The following is an 18,109-nucleotide window of genomic DNA, read 5'->3' on the forward strand; positions in this document are numbered from 1 at the left end:
TGGGACCTGTAGTTCACCCTTCTGGATTCCTGCTGTGTGGTCTGTATCTCCTGATTATTGCTGGGCTGCAGTTTGATTATTCTACAATTCCTGGACTTTCTGCCTGCATTAAAAACAGGATTTTGGTACTTACCGATAAATCCCTTTCTCCGATTCCACAGGGGACACTGGAATTCAAGACAGTGGGGTATAGACGGTGGTAGAGCAGAGCCTGGCACTTTAAATAATTTAGAAGTGTGACTGGCTCCTCCCCCTCTATGCCCCATTAGCCCCAGTTTAAGAACTGAGCCCGAGAGGAGACGGAGGACAACAGGGAAACGAGGAGAAGGAGAAGACCACAGAACGGAACAAGACCGAACGAAGGAGAACAGAGGAAACCACTGCAGGGAATCATGCAGTCACACAACCATAGAAGGAACCAAACAACTGGCAGGTACGCAGCGATGGGTGGGCGTCCAGTGTCCCCTGTGGAATCGGAGAAAGGGATTTATCGGTAAGTACCAAAATCCTGTTTTCTCCTTCATCCACTAGGGGACACTGGAGTTCAAGACAGTGGGGACGTCCCAAAGCCAACCTCCCGGGTGGGAAGCGCGGAGAATATGCCGACCCTTAGGCCAACCGAAACAGTGACTGCCAAAACCATACGGCAAGGCAAGAGCTGAGGATCAAGTGTCGTGAGCCAGGAGACAATCAGAACACCCTGCGGAACAGAAACAGAATTTCCACAACTTACAGCGTAAATAGAATGGAGTAAGCGTCTAGCGAGAAAACACCCTCAGGTAACAAGCATCAAAACGCTGTAAACTCAGCTAAAAACAGACCAAGCCGGACTGTTGGGAGCAGAGAATTCCAACCCGAATCCATATGAGAAGGGCAGTAACCCGAGAACAAACTCGAGAAAACCGTACCAGATTCGGAAACAGAAAGCTACAACAGTCGCAGATAGCAGAATACCAGCACCGTTGGACATAATCATAAATATACAAGTATAACTGTACCAATCTACAGAAACAAAGCTGATCCTGTCCATAGACTCCTAACAAAGAGTATGCAGGGAGGCAAAAATCAAGGCTGAACAGTCACCATGAACCATTCTGGAGGTCCGACTACTACAAGTTGTAAACCAGAGGTAGGAAGAGACCATAGAAGTCTCCAACGAGTGGAGATCACACTGGGAGTGAGGCCGAGGCAGCTTTGAGAGGATTGAGATTACAATACCTTTCAGAGGGTCAGACAGCAGAACAACCCATTCCGAAAACAGAGTAGAAAACCACGACTGAACACCTGCGGCTGAAAAGAAAATCACATCCACAGACTCCAAAACAACAGACCACTCCCAACATGATGGAAGAGCGTAGTCAGTACCAACTGCTGTCCTGAACATATTATGAAACAACCAAGATACCCTAGTAGATAAAGAGCACAGATGCAACAGCCACCCAGGGAGAGCTACCAATATTGAAAAGCATTCCATACTGCAAGGCTAGAGTACTAGGACAACCCTGAAGGTACCAATCAGGTACCCGTCAATGTGATGAAAACATCAACAAATACTGAATAGAAAATCCACCAGGCCCCCTGCGTAGGAATAAAAACTGTCACACTTTAATGTCATGATGTGCACTAGCTCCAGTTGAATAGTGTCACTAATCTTAATGTTGAAACTATGCACCAGGGAAACTCTAAAGTGTAGAGCCAACTGATTAAAAGCTAGGGTGCATAAGGGAGAATAACGGTTATGCAATGTCAGGTTGGGCATTAGTGGGGTAAGCCCACTTACCTGTGAGCGTCCAGAAGCCCTCTGGACCCTATGTAGAATGTCACTGACCTTTTCCATCTCACAGCAACTAGTCACGTCAGGTATAGGGAGTAGCTTCAGTGGGCTAAGACCCAATGCTCCACAGCACGGACTTCAGTCTGGCGATGTTGTCGTAGGAAATACTGTATAAACTAGCAAAATGTTAGTGGAGACAGGAAGGTCATACAACAGGACTCTATACCTGAGCCTGTTATATTAGGGATGTGTATCCATTATAGAAATTATACATATACCACAAAACGGTCTGCTAAAGTATCAGTACATTAACACTTATAATGGTGAAGTGTGTATAACGCCCACCAATCTAATACAACTCAGGCCTGACCCTGCCTATATCGGCAGGTGGCCCTAGGCCTTCATGTAATTTAACAAATTAAGCCCTGAGGACGGAATAGAACCTGGATTCTCTATGTACAGATAGAATGTACCTAGGGGCCCTTTAGAGACTCATGTTATTGAAATATGCGACAAGACAATAATATGGAGTACCGGAATCTATACTGAGAAAGGCACATGTACATAGACAGAGTGCGTTAGTTATCCCAAGAAAAGAAGGAATATATCTGTAGTGATAACCCCAAATAAGGTTAAAACCCAGGTTTAGCCAATTATTAAAAAATATTCATACAAGGAATGGGAATATAACAGTATATATACACACGTACATACAAACAAACATAGTTGCATGAGAAGGCAATCTCTTTGAAAGGAGGAGCGGTGCCAAAACAGCAAGTTTACTTGTCAGACTCCTACACCGGGAGATCAGCATGCTATATCTATATATATGTCCTGCACCAGGAGCATGTTATCTACATATATATACACTGCATTCTCAGTGTCTTATAAGCTTGCTACCAAGTGCAGAGTTGAACTAATCATAGAGCACCCTAAAGAGGGGCGCCATAGATAGGGACTGACAAGAACAGAACTATAACCCCAGGAGGATGTGAGTACATGTCCTTATATACATACAAGAAGGCCCCAGTAATGTATAGGGTTCATAATAGAAGCAATGCCTTAGGGAATTGTGTCTATCACTATGTAAGCTGCAGAACACTAGTCTATAGAGCCACCATTTAATATATATATATATATATATATATATACACATACACACATGGATAAAGCAGACAGCTTTAGGTAATCCCAGGCGGCTTCCCATCCTAGGAATTATATATATATATATATATATATATATATACACACACAACCTTAGGTAGCGGAGTTATCGTACCAACTACCGCATCAGGAGAGACCAGTCTCCAATCGCAGAATCTTTCTTTTAAATATGCTAGGTACCAGACATAAAACTGATAACAGATCCTACCTTTGCCTTTATGGTAAGGATAAGAAGCGATATATATATATATATATATATCTCCACATATCCATATGCGTACCTACATACAAGATTGGTAGGTAACGATAATATGTAAAATTAGAACATGAGCAATAGTTAGAGCCATGGAAGGAAGGAACAGAGCCCACAGGACTAAGGGGCCCATTTATTAATGATCGCATTTTGCAATGCGATCAGGGCATGCAATATCGCCCCTGATCGCATTGCAAAATGCGATCCTATCTACCGGATCCGGGACATGCAGGGAGACGGGCTCCGAAAAGAGCCCGTCCCTGCGATGTCTCCGGAGGGCAGTCGGGGCTTCTGCGCATGCGCAGTCCCGCGGACTGCACATGAGCGGCGCCCATTGCCGGCGGAGGGATCTGGCAGATCCCTCCGCCGGCTGATATGCGGTAAGTGCCCATAGGAAACAGCGGCTAACGCTATCTTTAGATAGCGTTAGCTGCTGGGGCCAATATCGGGAATGCTTCGCATTCCTGATATTGATACATTTGGCAGCATCGCATCCCCCATAGAAACCTATGGGGGAGGCGGCTGCCGGCGGCAATGGAGGGATCGCAGCAGGTATCGGAGATACCTGCTGCGGTCCCTCCTTCATACATTCGGGGGATACTAAGTATTTGAGGTAAACCCCCGAAAACAGGTGTTTTCGGGGAATTTACCTCAAATGCACTTTGATAAATGGGCCCCTAAGTCCAGCCTGTATATGTTCTATAGCAAGGCTTAGTATAAATATATGTGGCTTACCTCAACACAGGAAAACTGCTCAAGTGTCGCGTGTGGCCGTCAGCCTGCTACGGTGTAAGGGCAGGATATTTTAGCAGCGTGCTGTCCCAGACTGGTATCTCCTGGGACCCTTGTTACTGGTGTGCTCATCTTATCAGTTGAGCTATATTTGTTTGCAGAAGAGTAACAACCTACCTACTTAAGGGATTACTGCCCCTGAAAAGTGAGCTGTGTACTAACAGAGTCCTCCCAACATATTAAAAGGGAGACCTGTCCCTTGGGGAAATCCACAGCGCACTCCACCCATCTAAACAGGGGATAAGGCCTGTCGTTTAGAGAAGTGGGCGTCCCAGCCTCTAATGCTGGGCCACAGGGATGGTAAGCCCAGTATGGGATTCCCGTTCTTGATATGAATGATTCAGGAGGACCTGACCCAAGGCCTGCCCCCTCAGTCAACAGCAACCCCATGGGGAGTACTCCTGTATATGTGCTGCCGAAGTGTGCACTGGAACGCTTGCCATCCCTGCGCAGTGTACTAATTAACCTCTCTGGAATAAGGCTTGTCCATAGACTACCCGATTAGCAGAGACAGTAGAAAAAAGGTATACATATTACATATATACATACATATGCGGTGGTCACTACGCTTTGGGATCTGACCTTCCAAGACCACTGGCAGCGGGACAGTAGCCGCTTAAACGTCATTTATACTGACTCACGGACTTGTCTCCTCTTGCTGACTGCCTATAGACCCTATATGGGATTACATATACATCTATACACACACAACACATGCATATACTTGCAGAAGTGAAAGGGAAGCCCCTTACACTGCGCTAGGGTAGATTATACCGCGCTGTGTGCGCAAAATGTCCATGCTAGCCTGGAAGAATCCTGGCTACCATAAGCTGTCCCCTCAACAGAACCGCATAAAGCGGAGTCTTAGTGCGCCCGCTAAGCGCGAGGTTGGGGGAGGGGCAGCAATAAGACAGACATCCATCAGTGCAGCAGGTTTTGGGGCAATGAGCTATACTGCTGTGGAGTGCCCCGAAGTAGCTAACGCCGGAGCGTATACATTAAAGCGCCGCCTCAGCAGACTAACAGCTACGCTGTTAAGCGGCTAAATATATGCAGGCTGCCTTAGTGCTACTGGCGCTGTACCTACTGCGACAGCTCCAGCGCTTTCAGTAAGTGACAGCGCAGTCAACCGACTGTCACTTACCTGCGATACAGCGAACGGAGCTACCACACCCATCTCCCCATTGTGGGGGGAGGGGTAGGAGCCCTGGACTCAGCCAGCTACACCAAGCAGCGGGCCCCGTACTTTTATTATCTCTCCCAAGTGTGTCAGCGCTGTGCTGCGCGACGGACCCCTCTTAATAGAAGAGATTTTACTGCCTAGAGGGAAGCGGGGCTCTCTTGCAGGCGCTGGTCTGCGCTGCATACATCAATGTGTGTAGGCGTTGATTTGGTACTTATCAGACACAAGCAGCTTGAGCCTACAGCACCTGGTATTTTTCCCTGCTTAGCTTCCGAGATCAGACGAGATCGGGCGTGCTCAGGGTGGTGTGGCCGTAGGCCGGGACACGGGGAGCGATCACGAGTGAAAACTCGGCTCCTCACAATCTTAAAAGAATACCTCTCCTGCTAAGCAGGAGAGGAGAGCACCAGCTGATCCTGAAATGACTGCCGGCTATGCTCCGGAAGGATTTCAATGTGCTGCTGTAGAGCATACCCCCTCATGAGGGGGAGAGTCCGTTACATATGGCTCCGCTGTGCAGGATGCGCCATAACTGTTTAGGGCGTGTCTCAAAGCCGGGTCCGTGCGCTGATGAAGACAGCGGAACTTATTAGCCACGGCTGCCCGCCTTACAAACCCCGGGAGGGCAAACGCCGCCGGCGCTACTAACGTCTTTTCTAGCAGCGCGGACAGCTGCGTGGTGCACACAGCGCGGCAGTGAGGGAGAGCCCGACTATAAAAGGCGCCGCTAGTATGCATGATGCGCCATTTTCGCCCCTGCAGCCCCGGTGATGACCGGGGATTCTGTACAGCACCTGGTGACCCAAAGTCAAGGAGAGGGTGCGGGGGGAGGGGAAGTCGGGTCCTCCTACAGTGACTGTGTCACTGAGCCCAGTTATATATCCACTGCTCCTGCTAATCAGGAGCAGTGGTCATACTCACAGCTGCTGCGGCCGGGATACTGGGCTGAGGGGGCGAAGAGGAACCCGGACACATGCCGGTGTCAGCAGTGGCAGGTCCTCTCGGGGTCCGATGACTCCATACTTGTGTGTGCCCCCTCCTCAGGGTCACCGGACACAGGCTGCAGTAGCCGTGGAGGTGCCCTTCCCGGCGGCTCCCACGTAGCAGGCAGACTGCCACAGTAAACAGCCTGCCTGTCCTCTTCCTTGTAAATAAATTTTAAAAAAAATATATGACAAAAGCTGGAGACAGCCTGATGTGCGACCGGCTCTCTCGGGCACATTCTAAAAACTGGGGCTGATGGGGCATAGAGGGGGATGTGCCAGTCACACTTCTAAATTATTTAAAGTGCCAGGCTCTGCTCTACCACAGTCTATACCCCACTGTCTTGAACTCCAGTGTCCACTAGTGGATGAAGGAGAAATTCTACTTTCAAGTATCCTCTGGTGATCCCTTTGCTATATAATGGGGAAAACTGGCCATTCCTCTGGGGCTGCCGCTAAATTGGAGCGCTTTGCCCGTATTCCATGCTTTTTCCTTCCCGTCTTCGTGTGGTGGCTGAAGGTACCACTCATTATTTCAATACACCTGCAGATGCTGAGGCCTGGCTGGCTGGACATCCGCGGCCTCCACGTTGACTTTTTTGCCTTGGACTCCTTGCTGTTTCCTGATGTCGATCTGGGGGTTTCGTGAGTCCATTACTGGTTTCCCCTGTTTTAAGTGCTCCCCCTATTTTGTTTGGTATATTGTGGTCTATCTGCTGTTTTGTCGTGATTTTTTCATTTATTCTCTGGTAATGGGGGGAATTGGGACAGTTTAGTGGACTCTAGTTTGTTCTGAGGGGCTACCGCTCCTCTATAACTATTTGGAGGGCCTTGCTAGCAATAGCTTTGTCTACCAGCCCTATATACGTAAGTTACTGTTTGCTTATTTAGTCTTATGTTTGTTAATTTAGACTAGGGAATTTTTCTCTTTCTTTTTTTCAGGATTAGGTATACCTTAAGTTTGGTAGGGTATGCAGGGTGGGTTTTGGATGTGGGTTAGTTTGTTATTTTTCTTATGTTGTTTTTATTTGAATTATTTTTATATGTGTTGCCATTTTTTTTGCTATTCTGATATGATGGTATATGAGCCGACCTGTATATTGCTTGCGCATGGGGGTATCTTTATTGTCTTTCTGTCTGTTTTTTTTTGTATCCTTTTTGCTCTCTTATGTGATATTATGATTATGGCTGCTGGGGATAATTCTGGGGGCATTCGTTTGCTCACCTGGAATGTTCGGGGTCTTAGTGATAAGGTTAAAAGAGCCCTAGTTCTGTCACAGGTTAAAACATTAAATGTGGATATTGTTTGTCTTCAGGAGACTCATCTCTTTGGTAGCCGTATAATGGCTTTGAAAAAGCCCTGGGTGGGATGGATGTACCATTCTACTTTCTCTCATAATTCTAGAGGCGTTTCTATTTTGATTCACAAGCGTCTTCATTTTAGCCTTGATACAGTCCAAAATGATCCCATGGGTAGATATGTTTTCCTGAGAGCATTTGTTAATTCTCTGTTTGTGCATATACTTGCGGTCTATATCCCCCCACCATATTCTAATGATGTTTTGGGTAATGCTGGCCATACACGGTAAGATTTTCTGTCCAACCATCCAACTAGTTGGTTGGTTGGAATGAAAATCTGGTAAGGTATGAAAGCAAATGACAATCAGCAATTTGCTCCCAAATGCAGGAAATGGATAAAAACTGTTGTTTGAACAAATTGTTTAGAGCAAACTTGTCTGAACGACCATTTTAATCTATTTTCTGGCATTTAGGAGCAAATTGCTGATCATCATTTACCCCCATACGTTACCAGATTTTCATTCCAACCAACTAGTTGGATGGTTGGACAGAAAATCTTACAGTGTATGGCCAGCTTAAGGCTGCTGCCTTTATTGCACTTTCTCCCTCTACCCGTTATTTGCTTGGGTGATTTTAACAACGTAATGGATCCATCCCTGGACCGTTGGCGTGAGTCCATTTCTTCCCTACCTCCTTCCCCATCTCCCTTTTCTAAATTGATTGCTGAATTGGACTGGTTGGATGTCTGGCCTGTCGGGTATCCTGCTGTCTCTGCTTTCTCCTGTCAGTCCTCTACTTATCATACTTTTTCCAGTATTGATATGGTTTTTCTTTCACCTATTTTGGTTCCCAGAGTTTCTGCAGTTAATTATTTGTCGAGGGGTGTCTCCAACCACTCTCCGTTGTGTATTACTATTGGTTCCTCCCTTTCAGAGGGTGCCCATTTTTGGAAGCTTAACCCATTCTGGCTGGACCTGATGGGTGCTGGCTCTGAGTTGGAGGCTACTTGGGTGTCCTATTTTGAAGATAATGCGGGTACTGAGGTTTCTCTCCTTTGAGATTCCTTTAAGGCTTTTTTTAAGGGGCACCTTTATTAAGCGCATTGCTAACATTAAATTATATCATAGGCAGCGGGAAACTATTCTGGACACTGCTTATAGGGATGCTGAAGCCCGGTACCTCTTGTCCAGAGTGATCCCAGACAGGGAGACTATGCTTCATGGCCAGCGGGAGGGGTCGGATCACCTGTTTGATAAATCCAAGCGCAAGCTGTTTTTGCGTCATAGACAATATTCACAGGCGGATGTTGGGGGAGTTATTTAGCCTTTTTGGCAAAAGAGAATGGTGCTTCCAGAACAGCCTCTGGTATCCTTGATTCTTCTGGAACGTTGCATACCTCTGCTCCTTCTATAACAGATGTATTTTTGCAATATTACGCCTCTCTTTATGCTACTAAGGTATCATATTCTCCCTCCCAGCTTTGTGCCTATTTAGAGGCATTCCGTCTGACCCGTCTTGAAATTGAGGTAGTGAATTAGATGCTCCTTTTACAGAGGAATTGGAGGTTGGTATCTCCTCCTTTCCACACTGTAAAGCTCCCGGAGTTGATGGTGTCCCGATAGAGGTGTATCAGAAATTTGAAAACTTCTTTATACCGCGCCTCATTGAGACTTTTGATGCTTTTTTGAATGCTGGTTGTCTCCCGCCGTCCATGTCGGAGGCCTTGGTTGTAGTGCTCCCAAAACCTGGGAAGAACCCCCTTTATCCAGACTCTTATAGACCTATTTCTCTTCTTACCACTGACATTAAATATTGGTTAAACTGCTGGCTATTCGTCTTAATTCTGTTATTCTTCTATTACACACATTGACCAGACCGGCTTCATGCCTAGTAAATCTACTACTCAAAATATTAGGAGACTATTTTATCATATGCAAATGTCCCATGGGGATACCTCTGAAGCAGTGGTGGTCTCCTTAGATGCAGCCAAGGCCTTTGATTCTGTGGAATGGGAGTATTTATGGGAGGTCTTGTCTAAGATTGGTTTTGGTCCTCGTTTTATTGGATGGGTCTGTCTTTTGTACTCTTCCCCGGCAGCCAGTATCGGTGAATGGTTGTCTCCTCTTCTTTTCAACTTGGGCGTGGCACACGCCAGGGGTTCCCTTTATCCCCTGCATTGTTTGCGCTGGCTATCGAGCCCCTGGCGTGTCTCATTCGCTCAGATTCAGCTATTCCAGGCATGCGAGTGGGCCATGTAATTGACAAAATAGCTCTTTATGCGGATGATATGCTCCTGTTTCCGGCAGACGCGGGCCCAGCTTTGGATCATTTGATGGACGTTATTAAGGATCTTGTTTTTTTTTCCAGGGTTGCTGATTAATTGGTCCAAATCTAATATTTTTCCTTTGAATGGCTCCCTGCCTATATCCCCCTCTCTATCCTGACCTTTGCAATGGACTCTCCCCTTTCGGTATTTGGGTGTCTCCATTTCACCTAACCCTGCTGACTTTGTAGAATTAAATGTGATGCCCATTACCTCAGCTTTTAAACAAAAGATTCATGTGTGGAAGAAACTTCAGCTTACAGTGACAGGTCGTATTAACTTATTTAAAAAGTTCATTCAACCTAAATACTTGTATGTTTTACAGCATTCCTCTTTATATATTCCCAAAAAAGTTTTTTCTCATATTAATTCTATTTTATCTTCTTTTGTGTGGGGGGATAAGAGACCACGGATTGCTCTCCGTACACTTTGTAGATCTAAATCTTCAGGTGGGCTGGCCCTTTCTAACTTACGTATTTATTATATGGCTTCACAGTTGTCACAATTGGTGCCCTGGTTATCTGCTGGTACTGATACCGCTTTGGCGGGATTTCTTAGTGGGCAAACAGGCTCCCCTTTAGCGCCTTTACAAATTTTGTTCTCTGTAAAATTGCCGGGTAGATCTCCCCCCTTATTTCGACAGGCTCGACTGGTTTGGCATTTTGCTCAGGGATTATTTGGGGATGAGGGTGTGGATCCAGAGATCCCCCTGTGGTATAATGGTGGTTTTTCTGAGCTGGGATCGGAGTCCTTCTGGATTTCATATGGTATCAAATCCCTTGGCCATTTGTTTCATAATGGGGTGGTTCACTCCTTTGATCACTTGTGCATGGAGTTTGGCCTTCCTCGTACGGCATTTTATAGATACCTTCAACTTAGTCATGCCCTGCACTCCCAGTTTGGATCTGACCCTGTTTTAGTATCACCTTCTCCTCTTAAACTTGAACTTATCAAATTACCTGTCCATAAGACAGTCTCCTGTCTTTATAGTGATCTTACCTCTTGTAATTTGCCAGATGCCCTTCTCCCCCTTAGGAATAAATGGGAATTAGATTTGGGTTCTCTTCAGGATGAACAATGGCCTCAGTTGTTGGGCTCTAATAAGATACACTTCCCCTTGTGTTCGTTTCCAACAAATCCATTATTTTATTTTGCACAGGTCTTACCGGTCCCGTTTCTATTGCATGTATTGATATTAATGTTCCAACTATTTGCCCCAAATGTCATGCTCTTGGTTGTGATTTTTGGCATTTGTTATGGGATTGCCCTAGGGTTAATGATTTTTGGACCTTGGTATGGTCTGATATGCAGTTTAATTTCCCCTCATTACCTCCCTTAGAGGCAAAACTTTATTCGCATTGGATATTGAGGAATAGTTTCATGCGAATAACAAGAGATATGGTAAGAACTTACCTTTGTTATCTCTGTTTCTACGAAGTCCATAGGGTCCACAGGGTTGACCTTGGGGTATAGGTTGGGAACCAAATCCGGGCACCACGCAGTTAAAGCTTTTAGCTCCCAGGATGCACTCGGGTCCACTCTCCCTATAACCCCACCCCCAGCCAGAGGCACCTCAGTTTGTAAGTAGCCAAAGGCCGGAGGAGAGAAAAAGAGAAAACTGGAACACTCAATAACCATACTCACAGAAATGGGAGACGGAAAACCGGTGACCAGGCACACAGCCCATTTGAAGCCAGGTGCGGCAGGGCGGGCGCCCTGTGGACTTCGTAGAAACAGAGATAACAAAGGTAAGTTCTTACCATATCTCTTGTTTTCTACTTCAGGGTCCATAGGGGGTCCTCAGGGTTGACCTTGGGGATGTCCCAAAGCAGTTCAACCAAGGGTGGGGACGCTCCTGTGCTGAGGAGAATCCGTCGCCAAAAAGGAAGCATCCTGAGAGGCAAAGGAAACCAATGCCTAGAACCTTAAAAAAAAAAAAGGTGTGGACAGAAGACCACGTGGCCACCTAGTAAGGCAACACAGCCAAGGCACCACAGCAAGCCGCCCACTAGGGTTACATGGCCCGAGAAACAACAAGCATCAACAACAGACAGGCCTACGCAAGGGAGGCCCCTGAAAAAGACATACGAGGGCATCCAGCCAACATCTGGCTATAGGCCGGCCATCCTTTCCTGTTAAAACCAGAAATCTCAGACCACCAATAAGGAGTCCGATTTCCGTAAGGAACCTGAACGGATCACATAAATCCACAGAGGCCGGACTACAATCAATGAGGACACACCAGTCGAGAGGACTGGGGACTGAATGGCCATACCATAAATTCCAGAATAATATGGAACCTAAAAATCACTAAGAAGAAACACAGGGTGAGAGCAACTCACACCCTGACATGATGACCTCCAGAAGAGGGAGCCACCTGAGAACGATCCCAATTCCGACACTCTGGGAGAAAGAGAGCGCCAAAGCAATAGACCATGTAATGGCTATCACAACCAGCGGTTCCATGGACTGTCCCCGGAGGGAACGAAGAACCACTACTAACTCCCAAGGAGTCCCTAGGGAGGACAAATGGAGGCATAATCCAGAAAACACTCCAAAGGATGAACTGGATACCAGAGCGGAGCAATGCCATATCTTAATCATACTGACAGTGTAGAGATCCGCACTGACAGGAAGGCCAGGCCGAGGGGGCAACCCAAGCCAGCCGGAAGGAATGCCAGAATATCAGGAAATCCTGGACACCGGAGGATTGTATCAACAGGTACAATACCCTAAAAATTATGGCTGCCACAGTTTGTGGTAGGTCCCAGCAAAAGCTGATCCATGTGCTCTAAACATTCCAACGATGACAAAGCCAGGGAAGCCGTAAGACCACTATAGGGACGCAGTCAAAGACAAACGACCCTGGTTCAAGGCAAAACCAAGGACCATGAGATAACAGGTCCGGGCAGTGAAGCATCAGGAATGGAGTATCGATGGAGACTCCGAAAATCCAAGTACCCCTGACATCTGGGGCAATGAGGAGCCGCCAGCAGGAAAGCATCTCCGTCACGATTGAAACACTTCCCTCGAGGAAGAAGGGAGACCGGAGAACACAGTTACTCAAATTGGAAGGACCACTTCACCGACAAAGAGTCACTGAAGGTTGCTTCAGAATCCCCCGAGTTGGAGTATAACACCATAGTGTGATAAAGTCAGAAGGCCAGGAGGGTCACCTCAGGGGATTCCCCCAGCTCACCAGGTGATGAAACCTCTCTTGGGGAAGAGACCTGAGGACATGAAATGAACGCTGCCGAGATGGTCGGGAGGAGACCCTCGGACTATGTCCGAATGTGTGACATACCCGTCATTGCCACCCAACGAACAGTGCTGCTAAAAAGGAAGCCACTGCCCTGACCCTGTTGGACTGAACTTTTTCAGGTTCACCGGGAAACAAGAGTTATGCCAGAGTGAAGGCCCAAGACAGGCTAAAGTTCCAACAAGTTAATTGACAGGGTGGAATCGACAGACGTCCAACTGCACTGAAATGGATGCGAACCAGACACTGTCCTTATCAAAGAATACCCTGGACGAGGTGACCATAGCCACCCAGAAAGGGACCGACTTACCTCCGGAGAGAGCATCATCGTTTGAACAGTGATCCGACAGAAAAAAAAACTTGTTCCATCTGGAGATAAGCCAATTATGGAAAGGCCTGGAATGGTACTGAGCCCATTCCACCCTTCCAAAGGCAGACACTGAATAGTGGACCATGCATCCCAGAGTGTAAAGACATATGTCGACTGCGTAGACATCCATGTACTCCTAATGGAAGAATGGAGATGCCGTCTTACGCCGGAAGAATTCTCAGATTCTGAGAATCTAGCAGGGCTCATAGGTGAAGAATACCCAGAGAGGGATGCCCGTTGATTAAACGTCTGCACCCTGAAGAAGCCACGTCATCCTGACCTGGCTGTAAAGTACCCCGGCGATCCTGCTAAGAGCAGGAGGCCGTCCAGGTACAGGAGCATTGGGATATACTGAACAGGAGAACTGTCAGAAAATCCAAAACGCTGGTAAACCCCTGTGGGGCTGAGGACAGTCCCAACAGGCAGAGCCCGAAAAATTATAAGTGCTGTGATACAGCAAACCTCAGTCCATGCTGAGGCAAGGTCTCTGTAAGTACCCGTAAGCACGCGTCCTGTGTATCTAGTGATACCATAAAGTCTCCAGGTTCCAAACATAGTATGATGGAGCCTAGGGATTGCCTCCTGAGCCCAGGTAGCCTTAGGAACTGGTTCAGGGAAGTGAGACAGAGAATAGGCCAAAGAGGACCCTTCAGCCACCGCACCAGAAAGAAAGCAGAACAACCAGTCCCTCGCTGAGAAAGTGGGGATGGCCTAATGAGCTCCGCTTAACAACTGTATAGCTTTCTGGATATGTAAGGCCCTGTTCGGGCCTGGAAAGAGTCCGCCTGAGCAAAAAGAGGGCGTACCCTCCTACCCACGTAGCCGCGGCAACTTGACACTAGTACCGGGCGAACTGAGAAGATCGCCATCTCCCAGTGGTAGGCCTGTCTCGTCAGGCTGAAGAAATATCCGTAGGTTCAGAAGCAGGATCAGCTGGCAGTCCAGGCCTGCTCGGTACTGGATATGTCGGCCCTCGTAGAGGCCGACAGCCTATGAAGAAACAGACCTTTAGGCTGACCCAGAGGACAAAAAAGACTTAACAGACTTAGTCTGAGGCCTTGTAGTGGGCATAGCTGAAGGCGGTAAACTTGTCGTTAGTAATACTGTCAAAGTTACTACAATCCTGTCAAGGTCAGGACCAAACCAGATCTACCCTATAGATGGTATCTGCACCTCTGCATTCCCAGAGCGCAGCCATAGGGTATTACGGAGGATACAGTCGCAGCCGAAACTCTGAAAGCTAGGAGACTGATATCCAATATAGGCATTTCCACCTATGACAACTGCATATATTACGTGAGCGACCAAATACATTTGAACCCCAGACGTGTTGGAGGGGAAAAAAACATTACAAATGCATCAGCTCAGTATGCAATAGTATTAACCAACCATGCTATAACCATGGTAGGAAGGGTAACAAGCCCTGAAAGCGAGTATACTGACTTCAGGCAGAGTTACCCCCTACGGATCCGAAGAATCCGACCACGCAGGAATGGGAGGCGTCAATGTCTGAAATCAGACGAGTAACACGCCCATCCACCCCAGGAGGGACTCGTGAGGACCCTCAGGGAATTTGGGACAGGAGGCCAAACACTGTTGCAATACCTTGTATCTGGCAACAGCCAGAGTCCCGCCATGCAATCAACCCGCTAGTCAGCAACAGGGAACCCGAAGGCACGCAAGACTGAGGGTGTATAATACAAGTGCAGGTCAACATTCACTCTAACCAGAATGGACCTGCTACCAGCCCAAAAGCAGGGATAATAATACCTGAAATAGCCTTCCCTCCGTGTAAGAGGGAAAGAGCCCAAAACAGTATCCAGTTCACGCAGAGCCAATTGGGAAGTAACCACAGGGCGTCAACCACGCCACTTTGCGTTTCGTAAAAAACGACATCCACCCAGGGTGGCTGTGGGAATCCCTGCAAGGGGAATGACAGACTATGGTGGCACCAGGGGGAATTCATATACTGCGAAAAACCCCTGCAGGGAGCGGTAGTCTGTGTCACAGGGGAAGAGTGCAAGAAACTGCGAGATACCCTGAGATGAAAAGGGCAGTATGGTGAAGTAACCCCCAGGTGAGGTACAACAATGGGGCCCACCCGGCGATCCGCAATTGAGGATCCCGAGAAAACAAACCGCCCAAGGGGGTCGTGAAAGGGGCCGGCACCAGATGACGTCACACACAGAACCCTTTATGAAACAAATCCTCCGCACTAACACCTGCAGCACATGACTTGCAGGATAGCAAAAATGGGTGCCGTATAATGCTCTGTCTCCTGGTCAAACATATCTGACCAATCTTGGTGGAAATATCAAGCAGTGCTATACTGGTCCTGACTGATGCCAAAATTAGCCGCAGGGACCCATTTTCAGCGTATGCAACACACAGTTCCAACGAAAATGTGGCAACGTGCAGCACGCAACAGTATATGACAAACCTCACAAATATCAACGAGTATATAAATGTGAGGTCTCAGAACTACCCTAAGTACAGCTGTATTAGGGCAGATAAAGAAAAGGGATAGATATACACTGACAGGTGAGAGAATTAAATACAGTCAGCACTAGCATAAGTCACATACCATGCAGATATATACATATATACATAAACATGTCATATAATATACTGCACTATTACACTGCATTCAACTTACCCAGATTCAGTGTCTGGGAAGGCTACAGCGCTGTGTACACTGACCTGATGGTGAGGTACGCAGAGGGACTGGACTCACTGCCATCTCCGGAGCTCTGCTGCTGCACCACAAGAAAATGGCCGCTGGAGACCTCAGAAGAAGCGTGGCCCGCGGAGGAAGCAGCTCAGCGACGCCAGACTATGCACACTGAAGGGTGCGCTGAGCTGAGGGGAGGAGCCGCTGTAACAGGGAAAGCTTCCTCCCCTGGCTGGCTATTAATCTCCCGGGACGCCGGCTCCCAGCGCCGATCAGTAAGTCCCTGGTGGTTTAGTGGACACACAGGGTATGGGGGGGCCCGCCGCCACTGCCGGCGCCTCCGGTCTGTCCCCAGAGACCGGAGGCACAGGACTGCATATTAAATGCGCGGATCACTGCAAGCGGTGATCCGCGACCTTACCTGCTCCCCGTAGATCCGGCAGCAGTCCTGGGCGCCCGCAGAGTCCGGCTAGTACAGACTCTGGGGTCCCGCTGAGATCCCCAGATCTGTACTGGCGTCTCAGCGCCGGCGGGGTGACGGAGCGGCAGCTTAGATGTCCTATGGACAGTCCAACACTGCCGCTCTGAAAGTCCAAAGTAAAAATAAAAAACTCTGTTCTTAGAAAAAAATATATAGCTTAGGAGCTGTTAATCAGCTCCCCACTGCACTAAACGGTGACCCGACTCCGACCGGGCACCAACTTAAACTGAGGTGCCTCTGGCTGGGGGTGGGGTTATAGGGAGAGTGGACCCAAGTGCATCCTGGGAGCTAAAAGCTTTAACTGCGTGGTGCCCGGATTTGGTTCCCAACCTATACCCCAAGGTCAACCCTGTGGACCCCCTATGGACCCTGAAGTAGAAATTTATCGTTATGTTTTAGGCTTATCTACTTTAGCAAAAGTAATTATTGCCCGTTCTTGGTGTGCTCCAGATCCTCCTGATATACACAAAAGGAGGGCACTTGTTAATGATACCATTGATCATGAACGGTATGTTTATACTAGTCGTAAAGCCCTCTCTAAATTTCACAAATTATGGGATAGATGGGCTCTTTTTCTTGGGCCTTCGTAGACCAATTGGGGATCCTTCCGTGTAATATATCCTCTTCTATTCTCCCTTTTCTTTCCCTTTTTTGCCCCGTTCTTTGTTTTGTTTGCTTTCTTATTGTTTGATTATTTTACTTTCATGCACGAGTTGTTTGTATGTCATATTTGTGATCTCAGGTTCGGTTTACTGCCGATACTTTGATTGTATATTTTGGTATTTACTATTTTTTTATTGGCAACACATTTTTGTTTATAATATGTAGAAAATTTTCTAATAAAAATCTACATGATTTAAAAAAAAAAAGTACAGAAAACAGTAGAGATTATACAACACTTTCTAATGTATCTGTACTATGTGGTGAAGGTCTTTACAGTATTTCTCCTCTACACAAGGTAATATTCTTAAAAGGCAATATGATATATGAACATGACACTGCAAACAGCATTTACAATTCAACATACTGAGTCAAACATTCAAAAAACAATTCAAACACAAGTAAAAAGAAGTATTTTTTATTGTATTACAAAACACACTTTTGGCAACATTCCATACTTTCCTTTCCATTAGTCTAATTCAATAGGGGGCAGAATTGTTTAAATTTTGTGAATTTTTCAGTTAGTTAAAATGAAAATATCCTCACATTTTTTGGGACAGATCAAAACAAAAGTAAATCAAGTAAGAATCCTGTAACTTAGTTCTAAGTACACTGAGGCCCACATGTACAGCAGAAAAGAGATGAACTTCATGTTAGTAAGGTCTGTTGCGCTGATCATTTCTAAAGTCGTTCCTGACGTGGGAGAAAAAAAAAATAAGTTAGATTTACAGTATTTAATTGAATGTCATTACTTTAAAAACATTACTCTACCAAGTATTAACCTCATGATTTCAAGTTAACTATACATTACAGCATTGAACAAGTATAAACTTAACAAAATATCCAAGAGTTCAGATGTTATCAGACTGACTGAAAAGTGAAGCTCTGCAGTTTCCC

At 46.7% G+C, this 18,109-nt stretch overlaps 1 protein-coding gene across 2 annotated transcripts in view; it reads right to left on the minus strand.

Annotated features, from left to right (window-relative positions):
* Positions 1-17,614: 17,614 nt before the first annotated feature.
* The window catches only part of TAF15 (TATA-box binding protein associated factor 15), a 36,403-nt gene continuing 35,908 nt past the window's right edge, over positions 17,615-18,109 (minus strand). For both annotated transcript variants that reach the window (XM_088446389.1, XM_088446388.1), the window contains exon 16: positions 17,615-17,905. In XM_088446389.1, coding sequence (XP_088302515.1) covers positions 17,866-17,905 — 40 coding nt within the window. In that variant the 3' untranslated portion in view covers positions 17,615-17,865. The remainder of the gene's footprint in view (positions 17,906-18,109) is intronic.

Source organism: Taudactylus pleione, unplaced genomic scaffold (assembly GCF_031769625.1).
Source record: "Taudactylus pleione unplaced genomic scaffold, aTauple2 ptg000397bl, whole genome shotgun sequence".
Taxonomy (NCBI): domain Eukaryota; kingdom Metazoa; phylum Chordata; class Amphibia; order Anura; family Myobatrachidae; genus Taudactylus; species Taudactylus pleione.